Source organism: Chelonia mydas, chromosome 3, assembly GCF_015237465.2.
Source record: "Chelonia mydas isolate rCheMyd1 chromosome 3, rCheMyd1.pri.v2, whole genome shotgun sequence".
NCBI lineage: Eukaryota > Metazoa > Chordata > Testudines > Cheloniidae > Chelonia > Chelonia mydas.
In genome coordinates this window covers 15,238,771-15,266,165 of record NC_057851.1, presented here as the reverse complement: position 1 = coordinate 15,266,165, position 27,395 = coordinate 15,238,771, and the positions used below count along the sequence as shown (strand labels likewise).

The 27,395-nt window shown below is 40.6% G+C and overlaps 1 protein-coding gene across 2 annotated transcripts in view; it reads right to left on the bottom strand.

Moving 5' to 3' along the window:
• LOC102940628 (CD2 associated protein) overlaps positions 1-27,395 on the bottom strand; it is a 150,478-nt gene that overhangs the window by 27,122 nt on the left and 95,961 nt on the right. For both annotated transcript variants that reach the window (XR_006289334.1, XM_037893947.2), the window contains exons 7-12: positions 26,920-27,028; positions 17,237-17,331; positions 13,242-13,346; positions 6,581-6,617; positions 5,984-6,046; positions 882-1,041 (exon numbers count right to left, since the gene is read on the bottom strand). Coding sequence is in view for 1 of the 2 variants with exons in the window: in XM_037893947.2 (XP_037749875.1) it covers positions 882-1,041; positions 5,984-6,046; positions 6,581-6,617; positions 13,242-13,346; positions 17,237-17,331; positions 26,920-27,028 (569 nt within the window). In the remaining variant the exon portion in view is untranslated. The remainder of the gene's footprint in view (positions 1-881; positions 1,042-5,983; positions 6,047-6,580; positions 6,618-13,241; positions 13,347-17,236; positions 17,332-26,919; positions 27,029-27,395) is intronic.

The window sequence follows — 27,395 nt, the reverse complement described above, 5'->3', positions numbered from 1 at the left end:
TCAAACTGACAAAAAAATGTCACCTCATCAGGCAGAGACCAGGCATGGAAAAACTTCAGTCTGAAAAAATAAAACTTCAGAAAGTTGTCAGTGACTAAAATCAGGGGACAGAATAGAAGCTAAATGCAACTTTAATACTAGTGGTTGGAAATCAGGGTTAGAACAGAAGCTGATACACAACTTCAACAATAGTGGCTGCTGTTACTCTGTTATAATATGAACTATTAAGGGAAGACAGAGAATTTAAATCCACTCAAGCAGTTGAAAAGAACTGAGGAATCTTGGAGATTCAGATCCTTATATGATCTCACTCACATGTTCCCAATGGTCACTACTTTTCTAAAGGACAATGATTTCAACAGCGAGGGCATGTGTGCTCCAGGAGTGGGGATTTATACTGACAATACTTAAGTGAGAAATTTGGTCATTTACACAGTGATGTGTGGCTCTCTCCAATGTGGTAATTAATTTCTTAAGTGTAACGCCCACAGGCTCATCTACCCAGCATATCACAGACCACCACTAGTGACTCATTTCCTGTGGCCATAACTTACACAGAATGCAGCAGCTTAAAACTTGCACTGCGTTTGATGATTCAGAAGTACAGAATTTCACACAGAATGCAGGTCACGGTGCAAGGTTCCCTCTTATCTGATTCAAGTAAAATGTCACTTGACAATTAGAAAATTAACAAAAGGTAAAGCTGATCGCCACCCACAGAATTTCTGAAGCGCAGATAAGTATAGGGCATTGTGTATCCTCATGACATATTCACCTTCAGATTAATTAAGGTTCATAGTTTAGCAATGAAGCACATGCAAACATAAACTAATGAAATCTATTTATTACTTTGGATTAAAATTAAATACAAATATACTCACTTAGACACAGGTGATGGTAAAACTGGTTTATCTGGTCGTTTTGGATGCAGAAGCCCAGCTCTAAATACATTATTAGTCTTGCTTGGAGGAACAGGCTTTTTGGGTGGTACTTGGGGAGCTACTGGCTTAGAAGGCTTCTGATCCAGAGCTGCTTTTTCATCTTACAAAATAAGGCACAAAAACATTTTTAGATACATTAGAGTAATTTATCTAGGACACTTTGCTCCTCTAATTATGACTGGCATTTCATTATAGTGGCTGCTATCAGAAATGATTTCCCTGAAGATTTGATGCTGCATCACTTTGAGATATGTTTAGATAAAAGTAAAAAGAGGAAATGTGCATACAAACTGTATACCTGGACACAAGAAATGTGGTTAGCATAAACACTTAATGCAACTTCTTCAGTGACATTCCTGGTAATAGGTCAGTGATTCATTAGTGCACTGCAGACAACAGCTTAGTCAGTCACACACACAAGAATTCCTGCTGTACTTCTAATGCCTTCCCCTCATATCAATTCATTACATCTACTACTGAAGATATAGATGCCTATCCCTGTTTCTTTTACACATGCATCACAGAGCAGGAGTGATCTCTAGATGACAACTTCCTTGTGCACTTAGATTCAAATTCTGTAGATTAAGGACCTTGTCTTCCTATGTGCACACTGGTAGTACTAACTGAACATAAAACAAATGGAAGTTAAACAGGACAACTAAAACTTCCACTGTTTCATCGCCATATGATCCATTTGCTCAGATTTGGTCAATTAACGACGGAAAACACACATCTGTAATACTTAGTACTTTATGGAGTACTTCTATTTTCAAACCACCGTACAAGCATTAAACCAACAATCCTCAACGTTCCTGTGAAATTAGGTAAGCATTACTCCCTCTCTGTAGCTGGCAAAAGGCAGAGATACAGGGTGTGTTTACACTGCAATTGGAAGCATAACTGCAGCTCGTGCAGACATACTAGAGCTAGTTTTAACCTCGCTAGCTCAGGTGCAGTAGCAGTGAAGCCACGGCATGGCAGGCTTCAGCACAGGACTGCAAGCCGAGTAATTAGCCAGGGTCCTAGACAGGCTTGCACAGCATACACTGAAGCCTGTGCTGCGGCAGCTTCACTGCTATCAGTACCTGAACAAGCTAGATTAAAGCTAGCTCAGGTGTGTCTACAAGAGCTGCGTTCAAACCCCATGAGTGCAGTTTACACACACCTTAAGTGACTTGCTGAAGCCTATACAGAGGACTAAAGTTAGGAGTTCTTGATTCCTTGCACAAGGTTGAATCACAGTGGCTTGGTAGAGCAGAGGAACGTCTCTTGCTTTATATGCAAGTGGTCAGAAGTTCAAACTCTATATAAAATGTATCTGAGGAAACAGGCTCCAGTGGTTAAGGTGCTAGTCTAAAATTTGGGAGACTCAGGTTCAATTCCCCACTGTGTCACAGACTGTGTGACCTTTGGCAAGTCACTTAGCTTCTCCCTGTCTCAGTTCCCCCAGCTGAAAAATGGGGACAGTAGCACTTAGTAACAGTAGTACCTCAACAGGGATGTGTGAGGATAAACACATTGAAGATTGTGAAGTGTTTAGGTGAGATACCACCCATGACAGAATCTACTACAAATAGTGCCTTATTGTAAATTCTGAAGGCCTGAGATACTAGAATTCAAAGATATGAAGCATACCAGCAAATCAGTGAAAAGGCTCAGTTTATTGGAATCATATCTCCAGCAGCGCTTTTTTGGTATTGAGTTGGAGTAACTGATATAACGAGACAATACACAATTTTGCCACTTGGTGCTGCTAAAATGATAAATACAGAATTATGAGATTTAGTGTTGTGTAAAAAGTCTTTTTAATTGATTTGTCTTTTTCTGGTCTATGTATACTGGCTGGCTGAACAATTTTAAACTTTAAAAATTACAAATATATGTGATACGAGTGGAGAAAGGAAGCATAAGTTCTACAATGCTGCGTTCAGCTAATATCAGTCACCAAACTGGATCAATAATTTTGTATTTAAAAAAGAAAAATCGATAAACAATTAAATATTTACATATGAATTACAGTCAACTATTCTGACATTTTTGTTTTTATTATGTGATATTCCTCAATGTCTAGAATGCTATCTGAACTTTTTTCCACAAAACAAAACCTAAATATGAAGGCTGTCACAAACCAAGAAAAAAAAATCATTACTAAATACTTTAAACTGTTTACCACAGATCACCACACCATAGGGATCAGTCACTTTTGCTATACAAAGATATAGCACTCTGTACTCTAACAACTATTCTGGAGTTAATAAACAATGAAAAAGATACTAAAAGTTGGCTAAAAGATAATGCTACATAATGGAAAGGAAAATACCATACTGATTACATTTACTAAGAGCAAAAAGTTACCACGGCTAACTAATGTCATTAAACATCCTTTCAATAGTCATATAAAAACACTGCTTATATAAAAGAGCAGCTAACCAATTCTTGTCCAATTAAGGACAAACTTGGGCTATAACGAGCCTAATTAGTCTCTCATAATAAGGTTTATAATTTCATATTACGATTAGCTAATAATTTTAACAGGACTAATTCCACCACAATTTAATATTTTATTAAAATGATTAGCAGTATTTGTACATGTTTTCAGGAGAGGTAGAAAATGCATATATAAATGGAAGTTTATTTCAAGCAAAACACCACTACTATTTATCTTCACAGATTTTAAGGCCAGAAGGGACCATTATGATAATCTAGTCTAACTCCTGCATAACACAGGCCTTAGAATTTCACCCATTTTATACAGTTCAGCAGAAAGCTCTGCACTTAACTTTCCATTTTTAAAAATGCAGAATCTCCCAGAATTTGATGTTATATATAATTTGCTTCTTGGCCTGTTATTTTGCTGCTAGTAGTCTGTTTAATTTAATAGTGTTAACAACAGTATTAAGTTAAACCAGGGGTCTCAAACATGCGGCCTTGGGGTTATTTTCTGCGGCCCACCAGCTCCCCGCGGCACCCCTGCCCCCCACAGGTTTCCCGTTCCCGGCCAATGGGAGCTTCGGGGAAGGTACCTGGAGGAGCGGCCAAGGTAACACACAGACCCCTGTGCCCCTCCTCCCCCAGGTCCCGGCCACTTCCCGGAGTGGTGTGGGGGCAGGGCAGGGCAGGGCACCTGCCCCGCCCCTGGTGCGCACCGGGCCGGACTCTGCCCCGCCCCTGGTGCGCACCGGGCCGGACTCTGCCCCGCCCCTGGTGCGCACCGGGCCGGACTCTGCCCCGCCCCTGGTGCGCACCGGGCCGGACTCTGCCCCGCCCCTGGTGCGCACCGGGCCGGACTCTGCCCCGCCCCTGGTGCGCACCGGGCCGGACTCTGCTCCCGAACCCCTCCTGCAGCCGAACCCCGTGTCCTGAGACCCCTGCCGCACCCCTCCTGTACCCCTACCCTGAGCCCCCTGCTGCACCCCGCACCCTTCCTGCACCCCAACCCCCTGCCCTGAGCCGCCTGCTGCACTCTGCATCCTGACCCCCTGCTCTGAGCCCCCTGCTGCAACCCGCACCCCTCATGCGCCCTCTGGGGCAGGGAGGGGGCGGAGTTGGGGTGGGGATTTCAGGGAAGGGGTTGGAAAGGGGGCAGGGAAGGGGTGGGAAAGGCGGGACAGGGGCGGGGCCTCACGGAAGGGGTGGAGTGGGGGCAGGGCTGGGGCAGCAGGGAGGGTGGGTGGTGGTGGTCAGTGGCGTCGTCCTCAGGCCAATGTATTAGTCCTCATGTGGCCCTTATGGTCATTTGAGTTTGAGACCCTTGACTTGAAAAAATGAATACTTTGTCTTGATTCTGTTTAAGTTTATTTTAGCAGCCAAATGGACCAAATTCAGCCCTGGTGTCAATCTACTGACTTCAATTAGTTGGAGAAGGAAGAAGGTGGTACAATGAAAAGAAACAATGTGTTCTCTAATAATATTCAGACACAAGATGGCTCCCTAAACACACACATGCATATGGATTACTCCCAAGAATATATGTAGTTTACATAGCAGGTTATTAAAAATTTGTGCAGAAAGGCCAAAACTCAAATGGAGCTGGCTTACTCTTAATCATGCATTTGAAAATGCTGTCCTGAACACATTCTATGGCCAATGTTCATTGGCTGTATTACAAAGTATCTTTATAGAATATGGCCAAACTGTTATAACAATAGCATTTTTTCTTTCAAGTCCTATGAAGTGGATAAACTCAGAGAAAGAAATGGCAATGTGTCAGAAGTTTTCTCTTTATCATAATAAAAGCAAATTCTGTACAGACCGTTAGTTCCTTGTTCAATTTTTCCAAATACAAAAGGGAGCATTTTAGAAACATTACATTTGATTCAGACCACTAACCACTTTTTTTTTTTTTAAGAGATAGTTCTGAGGCTTTCAAATCTTGAAATGTAGTGTGAGTAAATTAGCAAACTTCTCTACAGTTAGTGAAAATGGAAATACTGAAAGATAAAATCTGGACGAAGACTGAATGGTTTAGGTGTTTACAGGACAGGAGATTTTTACTTCTAAAAAGTCTAGAATCACAATATCTCCTCTACAGATTAATAACATTAGTACAACGTTGTAGATACACTTTTGGTGTTTTTTCCAAACAAAAACTTTCAGTTGAAGCCATTCACATGTTTGGTGAAACATTCTCCGTAAGAGCAGGAACTGACATTTACAAAATATTTATTTAATAAATGTCCATTGTTATCCAGAATTACATCACCACATTTATTACAAAATTGCATTTAAGCAAATTATTAAAACCGCAACTAGGTCATTATAAACTGTCAAATTGACTGCAATTTCCAGATTAAGAAAATGACTCTGCAAAAGCAATTAAGTGTTATCATAATGTACAATATGTAGATTTAAATGTAGACATACACTAAACTAAAAACCTTAACATACTTGAATAGTTTTAGAAACAATTATGATAGCATACAATAATAAGTAATAACTTTTCCATATGGGTATTTTATTTACTTAAAACAAAATAACTAAATATTGTGTAGTTCTTTTATATGATCTCAATTTAATTTCAATGTGAAGAAAACTGGTCTCACCTTTTTCTTCAGGTCTAGAAGAAAGAAACTTCTTCTCTCCTATTGGAAGTTCAGGCTTAGGAGCTGAATATAAAAACAAAACAGGACACATTTGTCAAGCAACTGTAATTATCCTAGTCATTCACTAAAAATATAACCTACGATTATTTGTATTTATACTGTTCCTTCTAGCCAAGGATCATAATGTACTATATAACCATTCATTTAAACTCAAAGATGTGAGGAAGTATTAAAATATTTCTAAACTAAGATTCAGAACTAGGTTCTGTTAGATGTGTCAAACAAAATACATAGTAGGATACATAGTGTCACCGGCATGAATTTGGGGTTGCTGTACAGTACTGCTCAGAAATGCAAAGCTACTTTTGAGTTTAGAAAGTCATCTTAAACACTTGCCATACCACATCACAGTGAATATGGAGCATAACACGTCTATACGCAGTACACTAAAATTAGAAAACCTTGCCTTCATGACTGAATAAAATGAGTTGTTTCTAAACTCTCATTGCATTTATGAAGCTTCTAGAGCAGTGACTTTTGTTGGCTTTTATGCTCAAAGTTTGTCAGTACATTTATCAGCATGAATCTTTTACGTACCTGGACTTTTAACAGGAGGTGGTGGCTTCTTTGGCTTCTGCAAAGAGGATAAAGAGTCAATATATTTTACAGAAAAAAGATAGGCATCCACTTATCAGCTTACAAGCAGACTCATAGCACTTTTCATCAGTAGACCTCAAAGTACTTTACGAACAAGTTCAGTATCATTACCATTTTACAGATGGGGAAACTGAGGCACAGAGCGATGAACTACCTTATCCAAGGTCACCGAGCAGGTCTCCTGAGTCCCATTCCATTGCTCAAGAAATTTCAGAAAATCCTTCTTGTACAAAGAAAAGGAGTACTTGTGGCACCTTAGAGACTAACCAATTTATTTGAGCATAAGCTTTCGTGATCTACAGCTCACTTCATCCGATGAAGTGAGCTGTAGCTCACGAAAGCTTATGCTCAAATAAATTGGTTAGTCTCTAAGGTGCCACAAGTACTCCTTTCCTTTTTGCGAATACAGACTAACACGGCTGTTACTCTGAAACCTTCTTGCACAGACAGCCAAAAATTCAAAACAAATTAAATTATGCATTTTATAGTGCCAAAGCAATTTACTTACTCATTTTAACAACTATAACTGTAGGGCAATACTAATAAACCTACATTGTATCAGGCAATATTAAAAGAATCAGATGAAATCTGGCCAAAGATTTACAAAAATGATGTTTTTTAAAAAAATAAGATCAAAGAAATATTTTAATTATTTTTTGAGTTCCAATGAAAGGGTTTTTTTTAGGTGGGGAAAGCGAATAAATATTCCCTGAAGTGTTTGCACCCTAAACATCGCAGCCTGGGAACTCGAAAAACTAAACCTAAAATGACACATCTGCTTATGCACAAGCAGAGAGAAAGGTGCAGATTAAATACTGAGAAAGAATGTTTAAAAGGTTTCCTGTTTAAATATACTGCAGTATCACATACCACAGCTGAAGATTCTTGTTTTTAAAATGAGTGATTTTTAACCTGGACATTTCCCAACAAATTTTAGACTATGAAATACTGAAGTCTTAGGTTTGTTCGTGTTCTAGCACTCTTTTAAAATACAATGTTGCCCCTTTTGGACCTGAGCAGCTAGTCAAAATTTGGGGTGCTGTGGATGTTCCAGTTGGGATAGAAATTGGTGATCAAAAAACCGTAACAAAGAAATATCTGTTTACGAAGTCCTGCTTCTCCAAAGGCAGGAGGAACCAAAGTAATGGTTTCAGTTTCTTAGCTTACAGCGCCAAGTCTTGTTAGAAACATATCTCAAACGTTCTCACTAGCTTTCCCCACGGCCACACTAGGCTCAGAGGCTACCGATTGGCTAGCTTGTTTTTTGTGTCTGCTTCTCTGTTCTGCATGTTTGCTTCTTCCCCCTCTATTCTCTCCTGCCGCTGCCTGCTCACACACTACTTGGCAAAAGCCCTCTGCCCACTAAGGCTTGGTCTATACTACAGAGTTGGATGTAAGTGTCTACACTACAATGTTGCTCCCACCAATGTAAGTTGCACACTACGCTGATCTAATAACTCCACCTCTGCAAGAGGCGTAGTACTTAGGTCGATGTAATTAGGTTGGCACAGTGTCAGTGTAGACACCATGTTGACTGCCCTGGCTGTTGGCCCCAAGGCTCTGGCTATACACAGATTTCCCTCCACTTGGTATGAGGATTTCCCCTGGACTTTAATTGTGAGAGAATGTCATTAAAATATTATAAAAGCTTTTAGGAAATTCCTAGAGTGAGACCTTATATGCCAAGTAAAACTTCTGAGTACGGCGGCTCCTATTAGCAGAAATAGGTGTTTATCGAACAAATGATGTGCATGAAGGCTTTTTTTAAAAAATTAACCATGCATGAAAATTCATATTAATCTCTTTTTTTGGTCACAGAAAACAGTGCAGTAAAATTAATGAATGAAACCAGACTCCATTTTCAGCCCAGAAAGAAATGCTCAATCCTATCAGAGTTCTATTTGGAATAAACAGAAAATCAACATTATTTACCTGTGAGGCTGGGCGGCAGCAGACATAATCAGATTCAAACGTCAACACCGACTTGCAATTAAAGTGAATCAGTTTGGGGTTTTTTAGGTCAGCCCACAATGAACAGTAGATTACAGTTGCCATCCACTGCCTTTACCTGAAAGCTGCTCCATGCAGGTGAATTCCTGTACTAAGTCACATTGAAGACGATGGGGTTTGCATTCAGTAGCTTGAAGGATTTGGGGACTCTCTCTACAATAACCTGCTTAAAGACCCAGAATGATTCACTTCTCCAACCCTGAATGTAGCATTCCTTTCTTCCTGTACATCACAGCTCTACCTGGCAACCTCCATATGCACACAACACAGTATACTTGGATCAATATAAATATTTCCATTTTCCACATTGATATCAATAATTTAAAAATATAATCTTAAATATTGAGTAGTTTCACTGCAATGAGTTAATATTGAAAGTTTTTTATGTTAAAGATTTTGTGCAATAGTGAAGACTTACACTATTTATACCACTTGCCAAGTGAAGAGCCTATTAGAAAAGGAGGAGGGTGGATTTGATTCCATGCATTTTAGTGTTCATCGGATAGTAGTACTGAAACTGCCTGACCAACAACAGATTCATCATCCAAGCAATGAAATGTAGCAAAAGTTCAGAGTTATAGTTAAACTTAGCATTGAGGATAATGTTATCAGAAATGCTATTTTAAAATGTTGCTAACCACAATCACCACAGTGTAGTCATTCCCTGTTATTTTTATTGCTAATTTTTGTTTGCCTTTTCTTTAGAAACCTGAGTGGTGACTTTCTGGAATAATGCACATTCCTATGAATTAACACAGCCAACTTCCTTAATATTTTTTGAAGTCACTATAAGACATATAATATTTTCCTGGCTATACTGATGTACAGTAACTCCTCACTTAAAGTCGTCCCGATTAACGTTGTTACATTGCTGATCAATCAGAGAACATGCTCGTTTAAAGTTGCGCAATGTTCCCTTATAACCGTGTTTGGCAGCTGCCTGCTTTGTCCACTGCTTGCAGGAAGAGCAGCCGGTTGGGGCTAGCTGGTGGGGGCCTGGAACCAGGGTGGACCGGCAGCCCCTCACTCCCCTAAGTTCCCTGTGCAGCAGCTACCCAGCAGGCTATCAATTGCTGGGCAGTTCAGCTGTCCCTCCCCCCACTGCCGTGTGCTGCTCCTGCCCTCTGCCTTGGAGCTGCTCCCGGGAGCCTCCTGCTTGTTGTGCGGGTAGGGGGACGGGGGAGAGAAAGAAGAGGGGTGCTAATGTCAGGGTGTCCCCCTCCCCCCTCTCCTGCATCTCATTTCCACAGAGCAGGGGCCGACATGATAGGATTCAGGACAGAGGGAGCTTGCTGGCAGCAGCTGCCGTCTCAACTTGCTGATCTACTTAAAAAGGCAATGTACTCGGAGTGGGGTCAGAGTACTTACAGGAGCAATGCGTGTCTCTCTCACATACAAGGTATGTGTTTCTGTCTCTCTCTGCATGCTGTCTCCCCTCCCTCCATTTGTGCTGCCGTGTAGAGTGTGAGGCTACATTAACAACAATGTGTTAACCCTTGAGGGCTCAGCCGATTGCTAGTTCATCATTTAGCAGTAAGGCATACCAAACAACTGATGGCCTTCCATGGTGTTCATGACCTTAAATACTTGGGAAATATATTGTGCCTCAATCCTTGGCAGAAGTTTGGTTACAATGTACATATTAAATCCATTTAGATCTTCTTATAAATAAGTTTCTCCAGCCCCTCAATTATTGTTATATTTAATTCCCTCCAGTCGAAGGCCTCTGTGTATTCATCCCCACAAAAGTCACAATGGCTTTTTTGATGCCATATTGCATTGGAAGTTCTTCTCTAATTTGCTGTCCAGTTAGCAATAAAAGGGGTGTTTTTTTGGTTATACTTTTTTTCCAGCATATTTCCGCCTCCCAGATATCTGTACTTAAGGTTATTTTCTGACAGATCTTTTAGTTTGAGTTTTTCCAGGTGAATTTCATTCCAAAGTGAAACAATATTTCTAAACTCTCTAGGTTCTTTTCTGCACCCTCTTATAGACTTGGCCTTCGCAACATCCTCTGGCAAGGAGTTCCACAGGTTGACAGTGGGTTGTGTGAAAAAATACTTCCTTTTGCTTGTTTTAAACCTCCTGCCTACTAATTTCATTTGATGACCCCCTAGTTCTAGTGTTATGAGAAGGAGTAAATAACACTTCCTTATTTACTTGCTCCACAACTGTCATGATTTTGTAGACGTTTATCATATCCACCCTTAGTCATCTCTTATCCAAGCTGAAAAGTCCCAGTCTTATTAATCTCTCCTCATATGGCAGTCGTTCCATACCTCTACTCATTTTTGTTGCCCTTTTCTGAACCCTTTCCAATTCCAAAATATTTTTTTAAAAGGAGTGACCAGATCTGAACACAGTATTCAAGATGTGGGCATACCATGGATTTATATAGAGGCAATACGATATTTTCTGTCTTATTATCTACTCCTTTCTTAATGATTCCCAACATTCTGTTCACTTTTTGACTGCTGCTGCACATTGAGTGGATGTTTTCAGAGAACTATCCACAATGACTCCAAGATCTCTTTCTTGAGTAGTAACAGCCAATTTAGACCCCATCATTTTGTATGTATAGTTGGGATTATGTTTTCCAATGTGAATTACTTCGCATTCATCAACACTGAATTTCATCTGCCATTTTGTTGCCCAGTCACCCAGTTTAGAGAGATCCTTTTGCAGCTCTTTGCAATCTGCCTGGGACTTAACTATCTTGAGTAGCTTTGTATCATCTGCAAATTTTGCTACCTCACTGTTTACCCCTTTTTCCAGATAATTTATGAATATATTGACTAGGACTCGTCCCAGTACAGACCCCAGGGGGACACCGCTATTTACCTCTCTCCATTCTGAAAACTGACCATTTATTCCTACCCTATCTTTTAACCAGTTATCAATCCATGAGAGGACCTTCCCTCTTATCCCATGACAGCTTACTTTGCTTCAGAGTCTTTGGTGAGGGACCTTGTCAAAGGCTCTCTCAAAATCTAAGTACACTATATCCACTGGACCCCCCTTGTCCACATGCATGTTGACCCTCACAAAGAATTTTAGTAGATTGGCAACGCATGATTTCCCTTTACAAAAAACCATGTTGACTCTTCCCCAACAAATTATGTTCATTTATGTGTCTGACAATTTTGTTCTTTACTATGGTTTCAACCAGTTTGCCCAGTACTGAAGTCAGACTTACCAGCCTCTAATTGCCAGGATCACCTCTGGAGCCCTTTTTAAAAATTGGCATCACATTAGCTATCCTCCAGTCATTTGGTACAGAACATGATTTAAATGATAGGTTACAGACTACAGTTAAAACAACAAGGACTCCTTGTGGCACCTTAGAGACTAACAAATTTATTTGGGCATAAGCTTTCGTGGGCTAAAACCCACTTCATCAGATGCATGGAGTGAAAATACAGTAAGAAGAATATATATTATAGCACATGAAAAGATGGGAGTTGCCTTACTAAGTGAGGGGTCAGTGGTAACGAGCCAATTCAATTAAGGTGGAAGTAGCCTATTCTCAATAGTTGACAAGGGGTGAATATCAAGGGAGGGAAAATTACTTTTGTAGTGCTAACTAGGCCAATGCAATCAAGGTGGCCCATTTACAACAGTTGACAAGAAGGTGAGTATCAGCTGAGGGAAAATTATTGTTGCTGATAGGTTTGTTATCCCTTAGGGTATACAGCGGAAGAAAGGTGTAATATAAATCACCTTTTAAAGCAACAGAAAGTGAACTTCCAACTGGGATTTTTGAAGTCAGTGATCTGTGTATATTTGCACAAGTCTAATTTATGCCCAGAGATGCATAATGTGTATATGCAGATCTGATATCTCTACACTCACATAACCGTGGTAATGTACAAACACATGCACCTAACTTAGAAAAGCTAGTCCTTCATTTATAATGTAATGGTCTAGACCTTAAACCATAACTGCACAGACACCTAGCTAATCCTGACAACTTTAAAATAGTTAAATGGGTTGGGGAAAATTAATTATAAACACAACAGTGACAGAGGCAAGAAAAGATGAAATTTCATCTTGAAACATTTTGAAACAAATTGAAATAAAGTATTTCAATTAGATATTCTCATTTATTTTTGACTTTCCCATTTTGACTTACATTTCAAAATTATCTAAAAAAAAGTTTCAATAAGGTTGTTTTGAATTTAAAAAATTTGGAATTTCTGTTCCATGAAAATTTCCAAGTCTCAGTTTTTTTGGCCTAACTCAGGACAAATGTCAATTTGTCAGAATTTCCCACAGGACAAAAATTCCATTTTTTAAAAACCAGCTCTATTTTTTTAAATATATAAAATTCAATTTCTGCTTTGATAGTACTAAAATTGAAAATGAATCAAAAAATTGGCATCATAACATTGTTATGTGGTATAATGCATTAAGATTTAGTTGGGGACTGGTCCTGCTTTGAGCAGGGGGTTGGACTAGATGACCTCCTGAGGTCCCTTCCAACCCTGATATTCGATGATTCTAAGTATTTTTTTATATATATCTGCATTTCTGGCAAAGGATCTGTGGCTTTTCTTTAGATTGTAAGAAAAGAAAAAACACTAAAACTTACTGGAAAGTCCTTATCAGACTCTTGTATTTGAACAGCAAAGTTGTCTGGGAAGATTCCTTCTTTACCGTTAAGCTCTCCTTTCCACCATCCTTGTTCTCCAGGATCCTAAAACAACAAATGGTACTATTTATTTGAACAACCTTATTTAATATTTACTCATTTTATGGAGCAAGTAGAGCTCCAGAAAAAAAGCATGCACAAGTATTCATTATATAGTACAAAAACCCATCTCCTTTTACCAGTGTTGTAAAATCTCACCTCAACGGAAAAAAAATGCAGTGTTTTTCAAGAGGAAGCCTTATTAAAAAGTTCAATTATATTTGGGAAGGAGCTGCGAGTAGCTCAGGGTTTGATAGAATCAGATGTCCTTACTATCCAACTTGGTTTTTTATTATTTGTTTTAAAACAAGGATTAAAACTGTTAAGAATATCTATTTGAAAGGGATCTGTGAATGGAAGTGGAATAAAGAAATGTAGATATAAAAGAAACCTCCTAATGCATTGCACAACCTTAGCCACTGCCTTGGAAGACAAATTATTTCTCTTACATTCACAGATCTCTTCCAAATATCTATCTATCTATCTATCTCTCTCTCTCTCTCTTTATATATATCTATATCTTGTTTGCATGATTTAATTTTATGAGAACTACTGGACTGAGAAAGGCAAGAGAGAAAAGTAACATGATCTGCATGGGAGGGGACAAGTTAAGAATACAGTAGAAAGAGCCAGAGAAAGGTATTTCTGTTTCAGAGTTCAGTGTAACAGCACATATTTTTGGAGGATTGAGGGTTTAATATGTTCAACCCTTTTTACAGGGTATTGCAACCCCTTAACGCACAGAATCAAGTCGCTTAAAATTATTTTAGTAATTCAATTTAAGGTTTTTCTTCCAACATTAATAGCTATCACCACTTTATACAGGTTGAATAAACTATGATTGAAATATGCTACTTTTGACAGAAACAACTGGCTCATTCTATCCACAGAAGATTAGGTCCTAGCATGCATATCCACTTCAGAACAGCTGGTGAATCTCAGAACAAAAAATTCATAAACACACTGAGCTAAATGAAGGAAGCACCAATGCAAGAAACTAAAACCAAATTGACACCCTGCCAGTTTATAGACTCAAATTGGTTTATCATTTCTCCCATTAAGTCCCTTTGCAAACTTGACATTATCCTCTGGAGTTTACTAATTTTGTTAATGCCAGGAACCCAGCCATTATGAGCTTTAGTACAGAAAGGCCCCAATCTTCCAATTGGATCTGAGTGTATACAAGTGCCCTTACATATCTCATTCCATGGTCAGAGTTGAAGGGAGACAGTTTATATTTAATACTGGATATAGGGAAACTTTGGGGGGGGGGGGGGGAGGGGAAGAGGGGGAGGTGGAGACATCAGTTCCAAGCAACAATGGGAGGCTAAAATGAGTACAAATTTTAAAACCTTGTGAGGACTTGACTGTATCCTTATGCAAACTGAGACCTAACCTGATATGAAAGAACGCCGTCTTTACAAAACAAAATATAGTGCCACTGCTGTGTATTGTGCTTTGTAAGTAATATGCATCATCCTACAGGTTTTCAGTAGCATTCCACTTATGGAGAAAACCAATGAAGTATTTATCCGCACAAACAAACTTGCATAAACTCAGTTTTTCTATTTTGAAAACATGCAAAAACTACTTTAGAAGACGGCCACAGGCTCAGAAACGATGTTTGTCCCCGTTTCATTCGCTAATCTAAAATTTTGCTTCCCTTTGTTTGAAAAGTGAACACAGAAAGACTGAAAAATAGAAAAGTTAATTACTCCAGCCCCTAGCTATGTTAACCGCTATGACATTAAGTGCAGAAATTTAGATAAGATCAAAAACTGGGATTGAGTTAGTTACTGTGATAAGTATTTTTAAGAAATCTAGACTTTGCAAGCAGTGTGGTCCAGTGGATAGAGATTGGACTGGGATTAAGGACACTGGACTAGGTTCTATTCCTGACTCCACTGCTGACCTGCTGTATGACCTTGGATAAATCACTCTGTCTACATGTCCTTCGGTCTCCTTCTGTAGTCTTGCCTACTTGGATAGTAAGCTCTTTGGGGCACGAATTGTCTTAATCATTTGGTGCTTATGAAAACCTACTGTGACAGGGTCGGGCCAGATGGCTGTAGGAGAGTAAGAGACGGCAGATGTATTAGCCACAGGTTAAGTAGGTCCCTTTTCCCTGGGTAAGGTAACAGGGAAGGTTCCAGAACAATCAGGAACCTTCTGGAGACAATTAAGACAGGTTGATTAGAAGACCTGCAGCCAATCAAGAAGCTGCTAAAATCAATTAAGGCAGGCTAATCAGGGCACCTGGGTTTTAAAAAGGAGCAGTCTGGAGCTGGGTGCATGTGAGGAGCTGGGAGCAAGAGGCACTAGGAGCGGAGAGTAAGAACGTGGACTGTTGGAGGACTGAGGTGTACAAGCATTATCAGACACCAGGAGGCAGGTCCTATGGTGAGGATAAAGAAGGTGTTGGGAGGAGGCCATGGGGAAGTAGCCCAGGGAGTTGTAGCTGTCGCACAGCTATTCCAGGAGGCACTCTAGACAGCTGCATTCCACAGGGCCCTGGGCTGGAACCCGGAGTAGAGGGCAGGCCCGGGTTCCCCCCAAATCCTCCCAACTCCTGGTCAGACACAGGAGGAGTCAACCTGGACTGTGAATTCAGAAAAACGGCCAAGCTGAGGGCTGCCGAGAAGCTCCAAGGCGAGCAAATCTGCCAATAAGCGCAAGACCCACCAAGGTAGAGCAGGAACTTTGTCACACTACCTAACTTCCAGGTCCTACTGTAATGCAAGCAAATAATGAAACAAGAAAATCATTGTAGCTATCATTAAAGACATATTGGAGTCTCTTGGAAAAACTCAAAATCCTTTTAAAGAAGCTTAGCTTATGTATATTTATGCTCCTCACTATAGACTACTATGAACATGAAAACTGGATTGTAGTTAATATCCTTCCAATTCCCCACCTAAATCAATCCTCTAATATCCCACTTAGTAAAATATGATTAATATAAAAAGATTATGAACTATAGGTGAGGAAAATTAAGCAGTAACCAATGATTTTCAGCCCTTTTTTTCTTTGTCTTTACAGCAGAACATTTATAAAATGGGTTAGGGATGCAACTGCTGCCTTTCAACACTGACTCTCTCTTTCATATTAGCACAAATAAGTGAATATTCAGATAAAGTTTATTCCTTCAAATAGCAAGACAGATTGTCCACCATAAAGCAGTTTTGTTAAGTACTATGATTCTGAGATCCCAAATGTTACAAAACATTTGGATTTTCATACTGACAATAATCCTTGCTTAAAATATATTTACAACATTAAATATTGCATGTCAAAATTTCAGTGCAAAATTCAACTGTTTATTTAAAAAGAGAACTCAACTCACTCCTACAACCCAGTCCACCACACCTGGAAATCTATGGGGGAAGTGATTGCCAAATGAAAAGCGGTCAAAACCAATAAAGAAAGGACTTATTTTCATACTTTTATGAGATTATGGCACAGCATATGGTTAACTTCTAGGACAAATTCGGATCTATTACCAAAATAAAATAATTTATATAAATAAATTTATATTTATGCTGAACAAAACCGATCTGGAAAGAATGAGATCTACTGCTGATAAGGCCAGGTCTACACTATAAATTTACATTGGTATAACTATGTTGCTCAGGGGTATAAAAAAGTGTACATCCCTGAGCAATGTAGTTATACCAACCTAACCCCAGGCGTAGACAGTGCTATGTTGGCGGGAGAGCTACCGCCTCTCTTGGAGGTGGATTAACTTCACCAATGAGAAAAGCTCTCTCGTTGGCATAGTAGCATCTTCCCTGAAACACTGCAGCTGTGACGATGCAGCATTTTAAGCGTAGACCTGCCCTTTTATTCTGTACTTCAACTACATTCATGAAAACTCTGAGTGATTAGTAAACCCTTACCTTACTTATTATCTGGATAATCTCGCCTTCTTTAAAACCAAGTTCATTTTCATTTGAACCTTCAAAGGCCAAAGAAGTCCTGCAATATTCCTTGGCTGAAACAAAGAAGCAAAATGGTTGCATTTGCACAGTGTTCTAATCTGTTGTATGAATGAAGGTACATAAATAAAAGCTCAAAATTATTGTCTTTTTTTAGAAGGATAACTACTACTACAATCATCTTTTGATCTTATATATATATCGACCAACTTCAGTATGTTTTACAATGTCCGGCAGAACACGACAAAAATAAGAGAGTAGTATACTGTTTATTCAATTCTCCCACTTTAGACATCAGAATTGAAGCTTCTGCAACTAGAGTTGAACATCTCCCTAGTTTTGTTTAACATGTACGTCTGGCAGAGATTTTCATTAGGGCTGTCAAGTGATTAAAAAAATTAATCGCAATTAATTGCGCAAATAATCGCACTGTTAAACAATAATAGAACACTATATTTTTGGATGTTTTCCACATTTTCAAATATAATTGATTTCAACTACAACACAGAATACAAAGTGTATAGTGCAGATCTTATTTTTATTAAAAGTATTTGCACTTGTAAAAAAACAAAAAAATAGTATTTTGCAATTCACCTAATACAAGTACTGTACTGTAATCTCTTTATCATGAAAGTTGAATTAACAAATGTAAAAAAAATGCACTCAAAAAAAAAAAGTGTAAAATGTTAGAGCCTGCAAATCCATTCAGCCCTGCTTATTCAGCCAATCACACAGGCCTGGTCTACACTACATCGAATTTAGCAGCGTTATCTCGATTTAACCCTGCACCCGTCCACACGATGAAGCCCTTTTTTTCGACTTCCAGGGCTCTTAAAATCGATTTCTTTACTTCACCCCTGACAAGGGGATTAGCGCTGAAATCGGCCATGCCGGCTCGAATTTGGGGTACTGTGGATGCAATTCGACAGTATTGGCCTCCGGGAGCTATCCCAGAGTGTGATCGCTCAGTTGTGATCGTTCTGGACAGCGCTCTAAATTCAGATGCACTGGCCAGGTATACAGGAAAAGGCCCGTGAACTTTTGAATCTCATTTCCTGTTTGGCCAGCGAGGCGAGCTCACCTGCACAGGTCACCATGCAGAGCTCGTCATCACAGGAGACCATGCAGTCCCAGAATCGCAAAAGAGCTCCAGCATGCACCGAATGGAAGGTACGGGATCTGATCACTGTATGGGGAGATGAATCTGTCCTGGCAGAACTCCGTTCGAAAAGACAAAACGCCAAAATATTTGAAAAAAAATCTCCAATGGCATGAAGGACAGAGGCTATAATAGGGACCTGCAGTAGTGCCACGTGAAAATTAAGAAGCTCAGGCAAGCCTACCAAAAAACCAGAGAGGCAAACGGCCGCTCTTGTTCAGAGCCCCAGACATGCCGCTTCTATGATGAGCTGCATGCCATTCTAGGGGGTGCAGCCACCACTACCCCAACCCCGTGCTTTGACTCTGTCCAAGGAGTGGCAGGGAACACGGAAGCGGGTTTTGGGGGCAAGGAAGATGATGAGGAGGAGAAGGTTGTAGATAGCTCACACCAACAGTAATTTTCTGGTCTGGAAAGTAAGTCCCTTGCTGCAGCTTTTGAAACAGACCAGAGTTCCTTAAGATGCGAGCGTCATGTACCTTTCCTGGCCATCCCACGTTGATGTTGGTGAAACTTCCCTTGTGATCCACGAGTGCTTGCAGCACCAGTGGAAAGTACCCCTTGCGGTTTACGTACCCGCTGCCTTGGTGCTCCGGTGCCAAGACAGGGATATGGGTTCCGTCTATCGCCCCACCACAGTTAGGGAATCCCATTGCAGCAAAGCCATCCATTATGACCTGCACATTTCCCAGAGTCACTACCCTTGATAGCAGCAGCTCAGTGATAGCGTTGGCTACTTGCACCACAGCAGCCCCCACAATAGATTTGCCCACTCCAAATTGATTCCCGACTGACCGGTAGATGTCTGGCATTGCAAGCTTCCACAGGGCTATCACCATTCGCTTCTCAAATGTGAGGGTTGCTCTCATCTTGGTATTCTTGCATTTCAGGGCAGGGGAAAGCAAGTTAAAGTTCCATGAAAGTGCCCTTACGCTTGTGAAAGTTTTGCAGCCACTGGGAATTGTCCCAGACCTGCAACACTATGCAGTCCCACCACTCTGTGGTTGTTTCCCGGGCCCAGAATTGGTGTTCCACACCATGAACTGGCCCAATTGACACCATGATGTACACATTGCAGGGGCCCGTACTTTGTGAGAAGTCTATGTCCATGTCCTCATCACTCATCACCACGCTGCAGTCACCACCTCCTCGCCTGGTTTCGCTTTTCTTGCAGGTTATAGTCCTGCATATCCAGCTGGATAACACACGCAGTGTTTATAGTGCTCATAATTGCCACGGTGATCTGAGCGGGCTCCATGTTCCCAGTGCTATGGCATCTGCACTGAAAAAAGGCACGAAAAGATTGCCTGCCGTTGCTCTGACAGAGGGAGGGGTGACTGACAACATGGCTTACAGGGTTGGCTTACAGGGAATTAAAATCAACAAAAGGGGTGGCTTTGCATCAAGGAGAAACAGAATGGCCCCCTCAATGATAAAACTCAAAACCCTGGGTTTAGCAGGCCATTGATTTCACGGTGGGAGGGAGGAGAAAATGAATACAAATCTGGTCTATTTCTTGTTTTGATCCACTTCATCTATCTTTATACATCTTGCTGGCAGCAGACTGTGCAGTACAACTGCTGGTCATCGTCATCTCCTGGGTGCTTGGCAGAAGATGGTGCGGTATGACTGTTGGTCATCGTCCTCTCCTGGCTGCTCATTAAAAGACAGTGCAGTAGGACTGCCAGCAGGACTGAATCGCCATGAATCGCCAAAACTTAAAAGGGAAATGACCTGGCTGATTCACTCCCATGTTTGCCCAGGCGCCCCTGACCTCACTGAGGTCAGTTAAAAGAGCACCCTGGAGTACGCTGACGATGGCTACCAGTCATACTGCACTGTGTGCTGCCAAAAGCCAATGAGCAGCTGCTGTATAGCAATGCAGTACCGCCTCTGCCAACACCTAGGAGACATACGGTGAGCGAAGCGGGCTCCATGCTTGCTGTGGTATGGCGTCTGCTCGGTTAACCTAGGAAAAAAGGCGCGAAACGATTGTCTGCCATTGCTTTCATGGAGGGAGGGAAGGGGGGCCTGACAATATGTACCCAGAACCACCCACGACAATGTTTTTGCCCCATCAGGCATTGGGATTTCTACCCAGAATTCAAATGGGCAGTGGAGACTGCAGGAACTGTGGGATAGCTACCCATAGTGCAACACTCTGGAAGTCAACGGCTGCCTCAGTACTGTGGATGCACTCCGCCAACTAAATACCGGATAATTGCACTAAGACCATTTGTGTGGGGACACACACAATCGACTGCATAAAAATGCTTTCTACAAAATCGACTTCTATAAATTTGACCTAATTTCGTAGTGTAGACATAGCCTCAGACAAACAAGTTTGTTTACATTTGCAGGAGATAATAGCTGCCCACTTCTTGTTTATGTCACCTGAAAGTGAGAACAGGTGTTCTCACCGCACTGTTGAAGAAGGCATCGCAAGATATTTACGTGCCATAAGAGTCATATGTCCTTTCATGCGTCAACCACCATTTCAGGGGATGTGTCCATACTGATGAAGGGTTCTGCTCGATAACAATCCAAAGCAGTGCAGACTGACGTATGTGCATTTTCATTATCTGAGTCAGATGCCACCAGCAGAAGGTTGATTTTCTTCTTTGGTGGTTCGGGTTCTATAGTTTCCACATCGGCATGTTGCTCTTTTAAGACTTCTGAAAGCATGATCCACACCTCGTCCCTTCCAGATTTTGGAAGGTACTTCAGATTCTTAAACCTTGTGTTGAGTGCTGCAGCTATCTTTAGAAATCTCACATTGGTATCTTCTTTGCATTTTGTGAAATCTGCAGTGAAAGTGACCTTAAAACAAACAACATGGGCTGGGTCATCATGCGATACTGCTATAACATGAAATATATGGCAGAATGCAGGGTAAAACAGAGCAGGGAACTTACAATTCTCCCCCAAGGAGTTCAGTCACAAATTTAATTAATGCATTATTTTTTAATCAGCGTGGAAGCATGTCCTCTGGAATGGTGGCCAAAGCATGAAGGGGCATACGAATGTTTAGCATATCTGGCACGTAAATACCTTGCAATGTTGGCTACAAAAGTGCCATGCAAATTACCTGTTCTCACTTTCTGGTGACACTGTAAATAAGAAGAGGGCAGTACTATCTCCTGTAAATGTAAACAAAACATGTTTGTCTTAGAGACTGGCTGAACAAGAAGAAAGAATGAGTGGACTTGTAGGCTCTGAAGTTGTACATTGTTTTGTTTTTGAGTGCAGTTAAGTAACAAAAAAAATCTACATTTGTAAGTTGCGCTTTCACAATAAAGAGACTGCACTTCAGTATTAGTATGAGGTGAATTAAAATTTATTATTTATCATTTTTACAATGCAAATATTTGTAATAAAAATAAAAAAGTGAGTACTGTACACTTCGTATTCTGTATTGTAATTGAAATCAGTATATTTGAAAATGTAGAAAAACCATCCATAATATTTAATAAATTTCAATTGATGTTCTATTGTTTAACAGTGCAATTAAAACTGCGATTAATCACGATTAATATTTTTAATCACAATAAATATTTTTGAATTGAGAGAGTTAACTGTGATTAATCGACAGCCCTAATTTTTATGTTACTTCCAACAGACTGTGCTCAAGCACACCAGGAACTGCAAGCTTTATGACAAAAATGCAAGCAATGTTAAATAATAATGCTTTTACCATTTTACTCTCCTCCCCATAGGTAAAAAATATTTAAATTTCCCTTGCATTTAATTTACTGCAGTTTTTGTGAATGGTAACCGATATGCCCTTACAGATGTGATAATGCTACCAATGTTAATCAGGGTTAGGGTCCTCTGTGTCTGATTAGTCAGTTATAAATGATTTCAACAATTATTGCTGGTCTCCAAGTCAATGCAGAATATCTTTTTATTCCATAGTCTGAATTCAGAACTAGTATATTCTTCATAGGGTCCAACCCTACAAACACTTACGCACACATTTAACTTGTAGCAGTCCTAGTAAAGTTCAACACATGCATAAGATTTGCAGGATTAGGGCCTTATACTTTAGTTACAAATTGTATAACTATGTAAACACACTTGTGACAGTTTGGGAATATGTCATTTTATGAATTCCTTTTTGTTTTATGTCAAGCACTTATAATTGTAACCTTCAGTATGGATTAGAATTTCCATTCTGTCACTGGAATAGATACATATCGGAAATAAACAGTGGTATTAACCCTGTATTGTTCTACTCTGGTAGAACAATGGGGTTGCTACCAGTACAGCCATTGACTTAGAGACTCTGCCCAGCAGAGCACCTGAGTGTTGGTACATGGAACTTCCCCAGTGAAGAAAGAGAAGAGAGAGATGGACAAAACCTGCTCTTAAAAGAGAGACTCTCACTAAGCAGAGGGAGCCGTTTTTCATCAGAAAGAGAAGACAGAACCCCTCCTGCCTCTTACCCCCGTCCCACCCCACTCACACACCAGGAGGAGTGGGGACAGTGGGGAGGAGGGGAAGGCAGGAGGAATTTTGATTTATTCCAGGACTCTCAGGATTATTGAGGAATTTTGAGGGAGGGAACTGGGTTCAGGTGTTTCTTGTTTTGCCTAGATCTGTCACTCTCCTGTGCTACCCAAAACGTGTGTGTTTAAGAAGTTCCTTTGCAAAGTTTGTGTTATTTTCTTTAACTCTCATGTGGTCCCTAATGAGAAACTATAAACCAAAGTGCCCATGAAGGTGGAGTCTGGGGAAGAATGCATAGGTGACTGGAGAGGCTTGGGATGTCCTGTACTGGTCCCAGGGCCTATGGTATCTGGACTGCAGAGTTCCACATCCCAAAGAAGGGTGCCAGACAGATTCCGCACCCACGGAGCGTACGCTAGAATCCCAGAGTTAAAGATTGTGACTGCACTCAGCCGGCTTGAAAGCACACTGGATCCAAAAAGTTGGGTCCAATACAGCAGACCAGTAACCATTTACTAGGGTGGGAACACAGTCAGGGCTGAAACATCACCTTCTATGTAACCCAAGAACATCTTCATCTTGTCTTTTTACTATAGAATTACCAGAGTGCAAAAATCCAAGAAGGTGACTTATAGAAAAAAATCTCAACCACTTAACCTATTTAACAAGTTAACAACAGTATATTTAATGCACAAATAATTACTCAAGGATCTTGCTGTTTTAACTAGTCTTGTGCCTGGCAGTAAATAAAAGGTTATTTCTAATTCAACTGCAGTTTAAGATGGAAGATCATCCACAGATTCAGTACTTCAAGGAAGTTTATGAGTGTACTACAGTGAAGCAGCAGTGGTCAAAGCTGTTGTCCTTTGAAAGGTCTTAAATCTGATTACACTGAAAACAAACTGAAGTTGTGGTTTCTTTAGCAAAAAGATGTTTATTTACTTGTACTAATGACCAAAACAAACTTCCAGAAGCAGAAGAGAGACACTAAAATGAAGTCCTGATAATCAAAATGTTTTAAGAAGATGTGTATTTATTTTATTAACCAATTAACTAAACATTGGTGGTTTACTTCCATGCCCACCTTCTCAAAAGTAAGGATATTATTCTTAATATATTTTCGTAACAATAAACCTATGTAAATTGAGATATAGTTTTTAAAACAAATAAATAAGCTCTCCTCACAGGACATCAGATAGTCTTATTTTGTCATGTAAAAGTTAACCATCTGGTTTTCAGACAGCATTTAATCACCTGGGTAACTGAGCATCTCCACATGTTAGTCTCCACACCTTAGAGCAGGGGTGGGCGAACTTTTTGGCCCACGGGCCACACCTGGGTATTGAAATTGTATGGCGGGCCATGAATGCTCATGAAATTGGGGGTGGGGGTGAGGGCTCTGGCGGGGAGCGGGCTCTGGGGTAGAGCCAGAAATGAGGAGTTCAGGAAGGGGCTCCGGCTGGAGGTGAGGGCTCTGGGGTGGGGCTGGGGAGTGAGGGCTCCGGCTGGGGGTGAGGGCTCTGGGGTAGGGCTGGGGATGAGGCGTTGGGGATGCAGGACGGTGTTCCGGGCTGGAACACCTCCAAGGGGTTTGGACGCTGGAAGGGGGAATCAGGGTTGTGGCAGGGGGTTAGGGTTGCAGGAGGGGGTCAGGGTTGCAGGCTCCGGACAGCACCTACCTCAAGCGGCTCCCAGCTGCATGCCCCCCCACTCCAGCTCCTACATGGAGGCGCAGCCAGGTAGCTCTGTGTGCTGCCCTGTCCACAGGCACCACCCCTTCAGCTCCCACTGGTTGCAGTTCCCAGCCAATGTGAGCTTCGGGGCGACACATGGGGCAGAGGCAGCATGCAGAATCCCATGGCTGCCCTATGCGTAGGAGCTGGAGGCAGGACATGTCACTGTCTCTGGGAGCTGCACAGAGTGGAGCAAGTCCCGGACCCCACTCCCCAACTGGAGCTTGAGGGCCGGATTAAAACGTCTGGAGGGCCAGATGCAGCCCCCGGGCCATAGTTTGCCCACCTCTGCTTTAGCGAGACCATCATTTAACCACTTAATACAAATAAATCATATAAATCAACATAGCTGCTGAGGATCTGATTGAAATTTGCATGCTGTTAGCCAGAGGTCTTTTTGAGGCTACAGAAAAGGTTAAATAAAATGAAAATTAACATTCTCAGATATGGATCCTCCATGTTGTTGGATTAATTCTATCTTTAAAAAAACAAACATTAAAAAAACAAAACAAATTTTCTAGCCATTTTGATTGTGAAAATAGACTTCATGATGTAAACGGCTACACTGCTGGCCTGTTGAGTCTACAAGGCAGTGAGCTGTCTGTATCTCCCCCTTAACACTCTATTAGAAGGTTAGTTAACTTTTCATAGATTCTTAGATTCCAAGGCCAGAAAATACCATTGTGATTGTCTCGTATAACCTCCTGCATAACACAGGACAGAGAACTTCCCCAGAACAGTTCCTAGAGCAGATCTTTTAGAAAAATATCCAATCCTGATTTAAAAGTTATTAATGAAGGAAAATCCACTATGACCCTTGATAAGTTGCTCCAACAGTTAATTACTCTCACTGCTCAAAATTCCACCTTATTTCCAATCTGAATTTGTCTAGCTTCAACTGCTAGCCATTGGATAGTGTTATACCTTTCTCCGTTAGATTAAAGAGCCCATCATCAAATATTTGTTCCTCATGTATGTATTTGCAGACCGTAATCAAGTCACCCCTTAACCTTCTTTTGTTAAGATAAATATATTGAGCTCCTTGAATCTGTCACTATAATTCAGCTTTCTAATCCTTTAATCATTCTCATGGCTCTTCTCTCAACCCTCTCCAATTTATCAACAGCCTACTTGAATTGTGGACACAGGACTCCGGCAACGGCCACACCAGTACCAAATATAAAAGGTAAAATAAATCCTCTACTCCTCCTCAAGATTCCGTTTATGCATCCCAGAACAGCATTAGCTCTTTTTTGTCTCAGTATTGCACTAGGAGTTCATGTTCACTTGATTATCCTCCACAATACCTAAATCTTTTTCAGAGTCACTGTTTCCCAGGATAGAATCCCCCATCATGCAAGTACTGTATGGCTTGCACTTGGGCTTTTACCATGAGACCTATGTTGAGGGGATGGGGGGGAGAAACACCACACCCTACACCAACATAGCTCTGCTGGTAAAACTGTAAGCATAGGCCAGACACAGTGGTTTATTTCAATGTACTTAATTCTGAAAATGATTCAGCTAAAGTAAATAGCCTGCCTCTTATTTTGATGTGTGTCTATGCATAAACTTGCACCAGTTTAACTAAACGTATTTAAAAATACATCTTTAAGCAAACCAATGCCAAGTTTGTGTGTGGACAAGACGCACAATAAAAGTCAAAAAACATTCAGTTAAAACAATACAAAACCCTCTGTGGGTACTCCTCGATCAGATAAAACAGGCTACATTGGTACAGGCACAACCTCAATATTTACTGATGCAAGCTAAACCTACAGAAGCCAGGGTTACACCAATATAAGTGTCGACACAGGATTTTGCATCTTTAGTTAAATCAGGGCAACTGTGTGTGTGTGTAGACGAGGCCTTATATTTTTAGGGACAGCTCCTATGTTAATTGGATTCCATCTGTAATTATATGATCTGAAAACTTTGAATTTTAATACAAGCAGAAATGTGGGAAGTCAACCTCTGACTTCAGTTTCCACACATCTGTAAAGAGTGGGTAAACCTACCGTACTTAGTATTTGTAAGACACTTTGAAGCTGAAAAAGTATTTTGAGAGTTCTAAGTACATTTTTACTAAATAAAAATTTAAGGTCTTAAATAAGAACAAGTTATTTTACTGTATACTTTCATAACTACATACATCTTCATAGAGAATAGATACTAGGATACTTAGTGTCCTGCCTCAGTGCAGGGGACTGGGCTAAGTGACCTATCGAGGCCCCTTTCAGTCCTACACTTCCACGACTCTTTGACTAGAAAATAAAACAGAGGCAAATATACATTAACCTTACCTTTTGGTTTGTTTTCTGTTTCTACTTTTGTAACATCTACTGCAGGTTCTGCTTTTGTTACACTAGGAAACTGGGTTAGTTTTGGTCCCGGCGGAAGGTTAGGTAGTGGCTAAACAAATGCAAGAGAAAAAAAGATACGCACAATTACGTATTAGAAAGGGAGAGTGCAAAATTAAAAGCATTTTGTTTTGATTTGGCTATAAGACACCTTCTCATGATTTGACTATCTGAAATGGTGACAGCTCTCTTTTACAATTAGGTAATTAATTCCATATGTCAAGGGTGTCACTCATTCTTTGAGAGGGTCACATTACGTATTTAATTTAGTTAGGTTCTATAATTACAATATTAAGGCCATTGATGCAGTAGGAGTGAGACAGCCAAGCAGCAACTTCATCTTTTTCCACCAACACCATCGTGGGTGGGATTCAGTCCCCAGGAGGGCTGAAGTGCTTAGCAGTTGCAGAAAGAGCAAA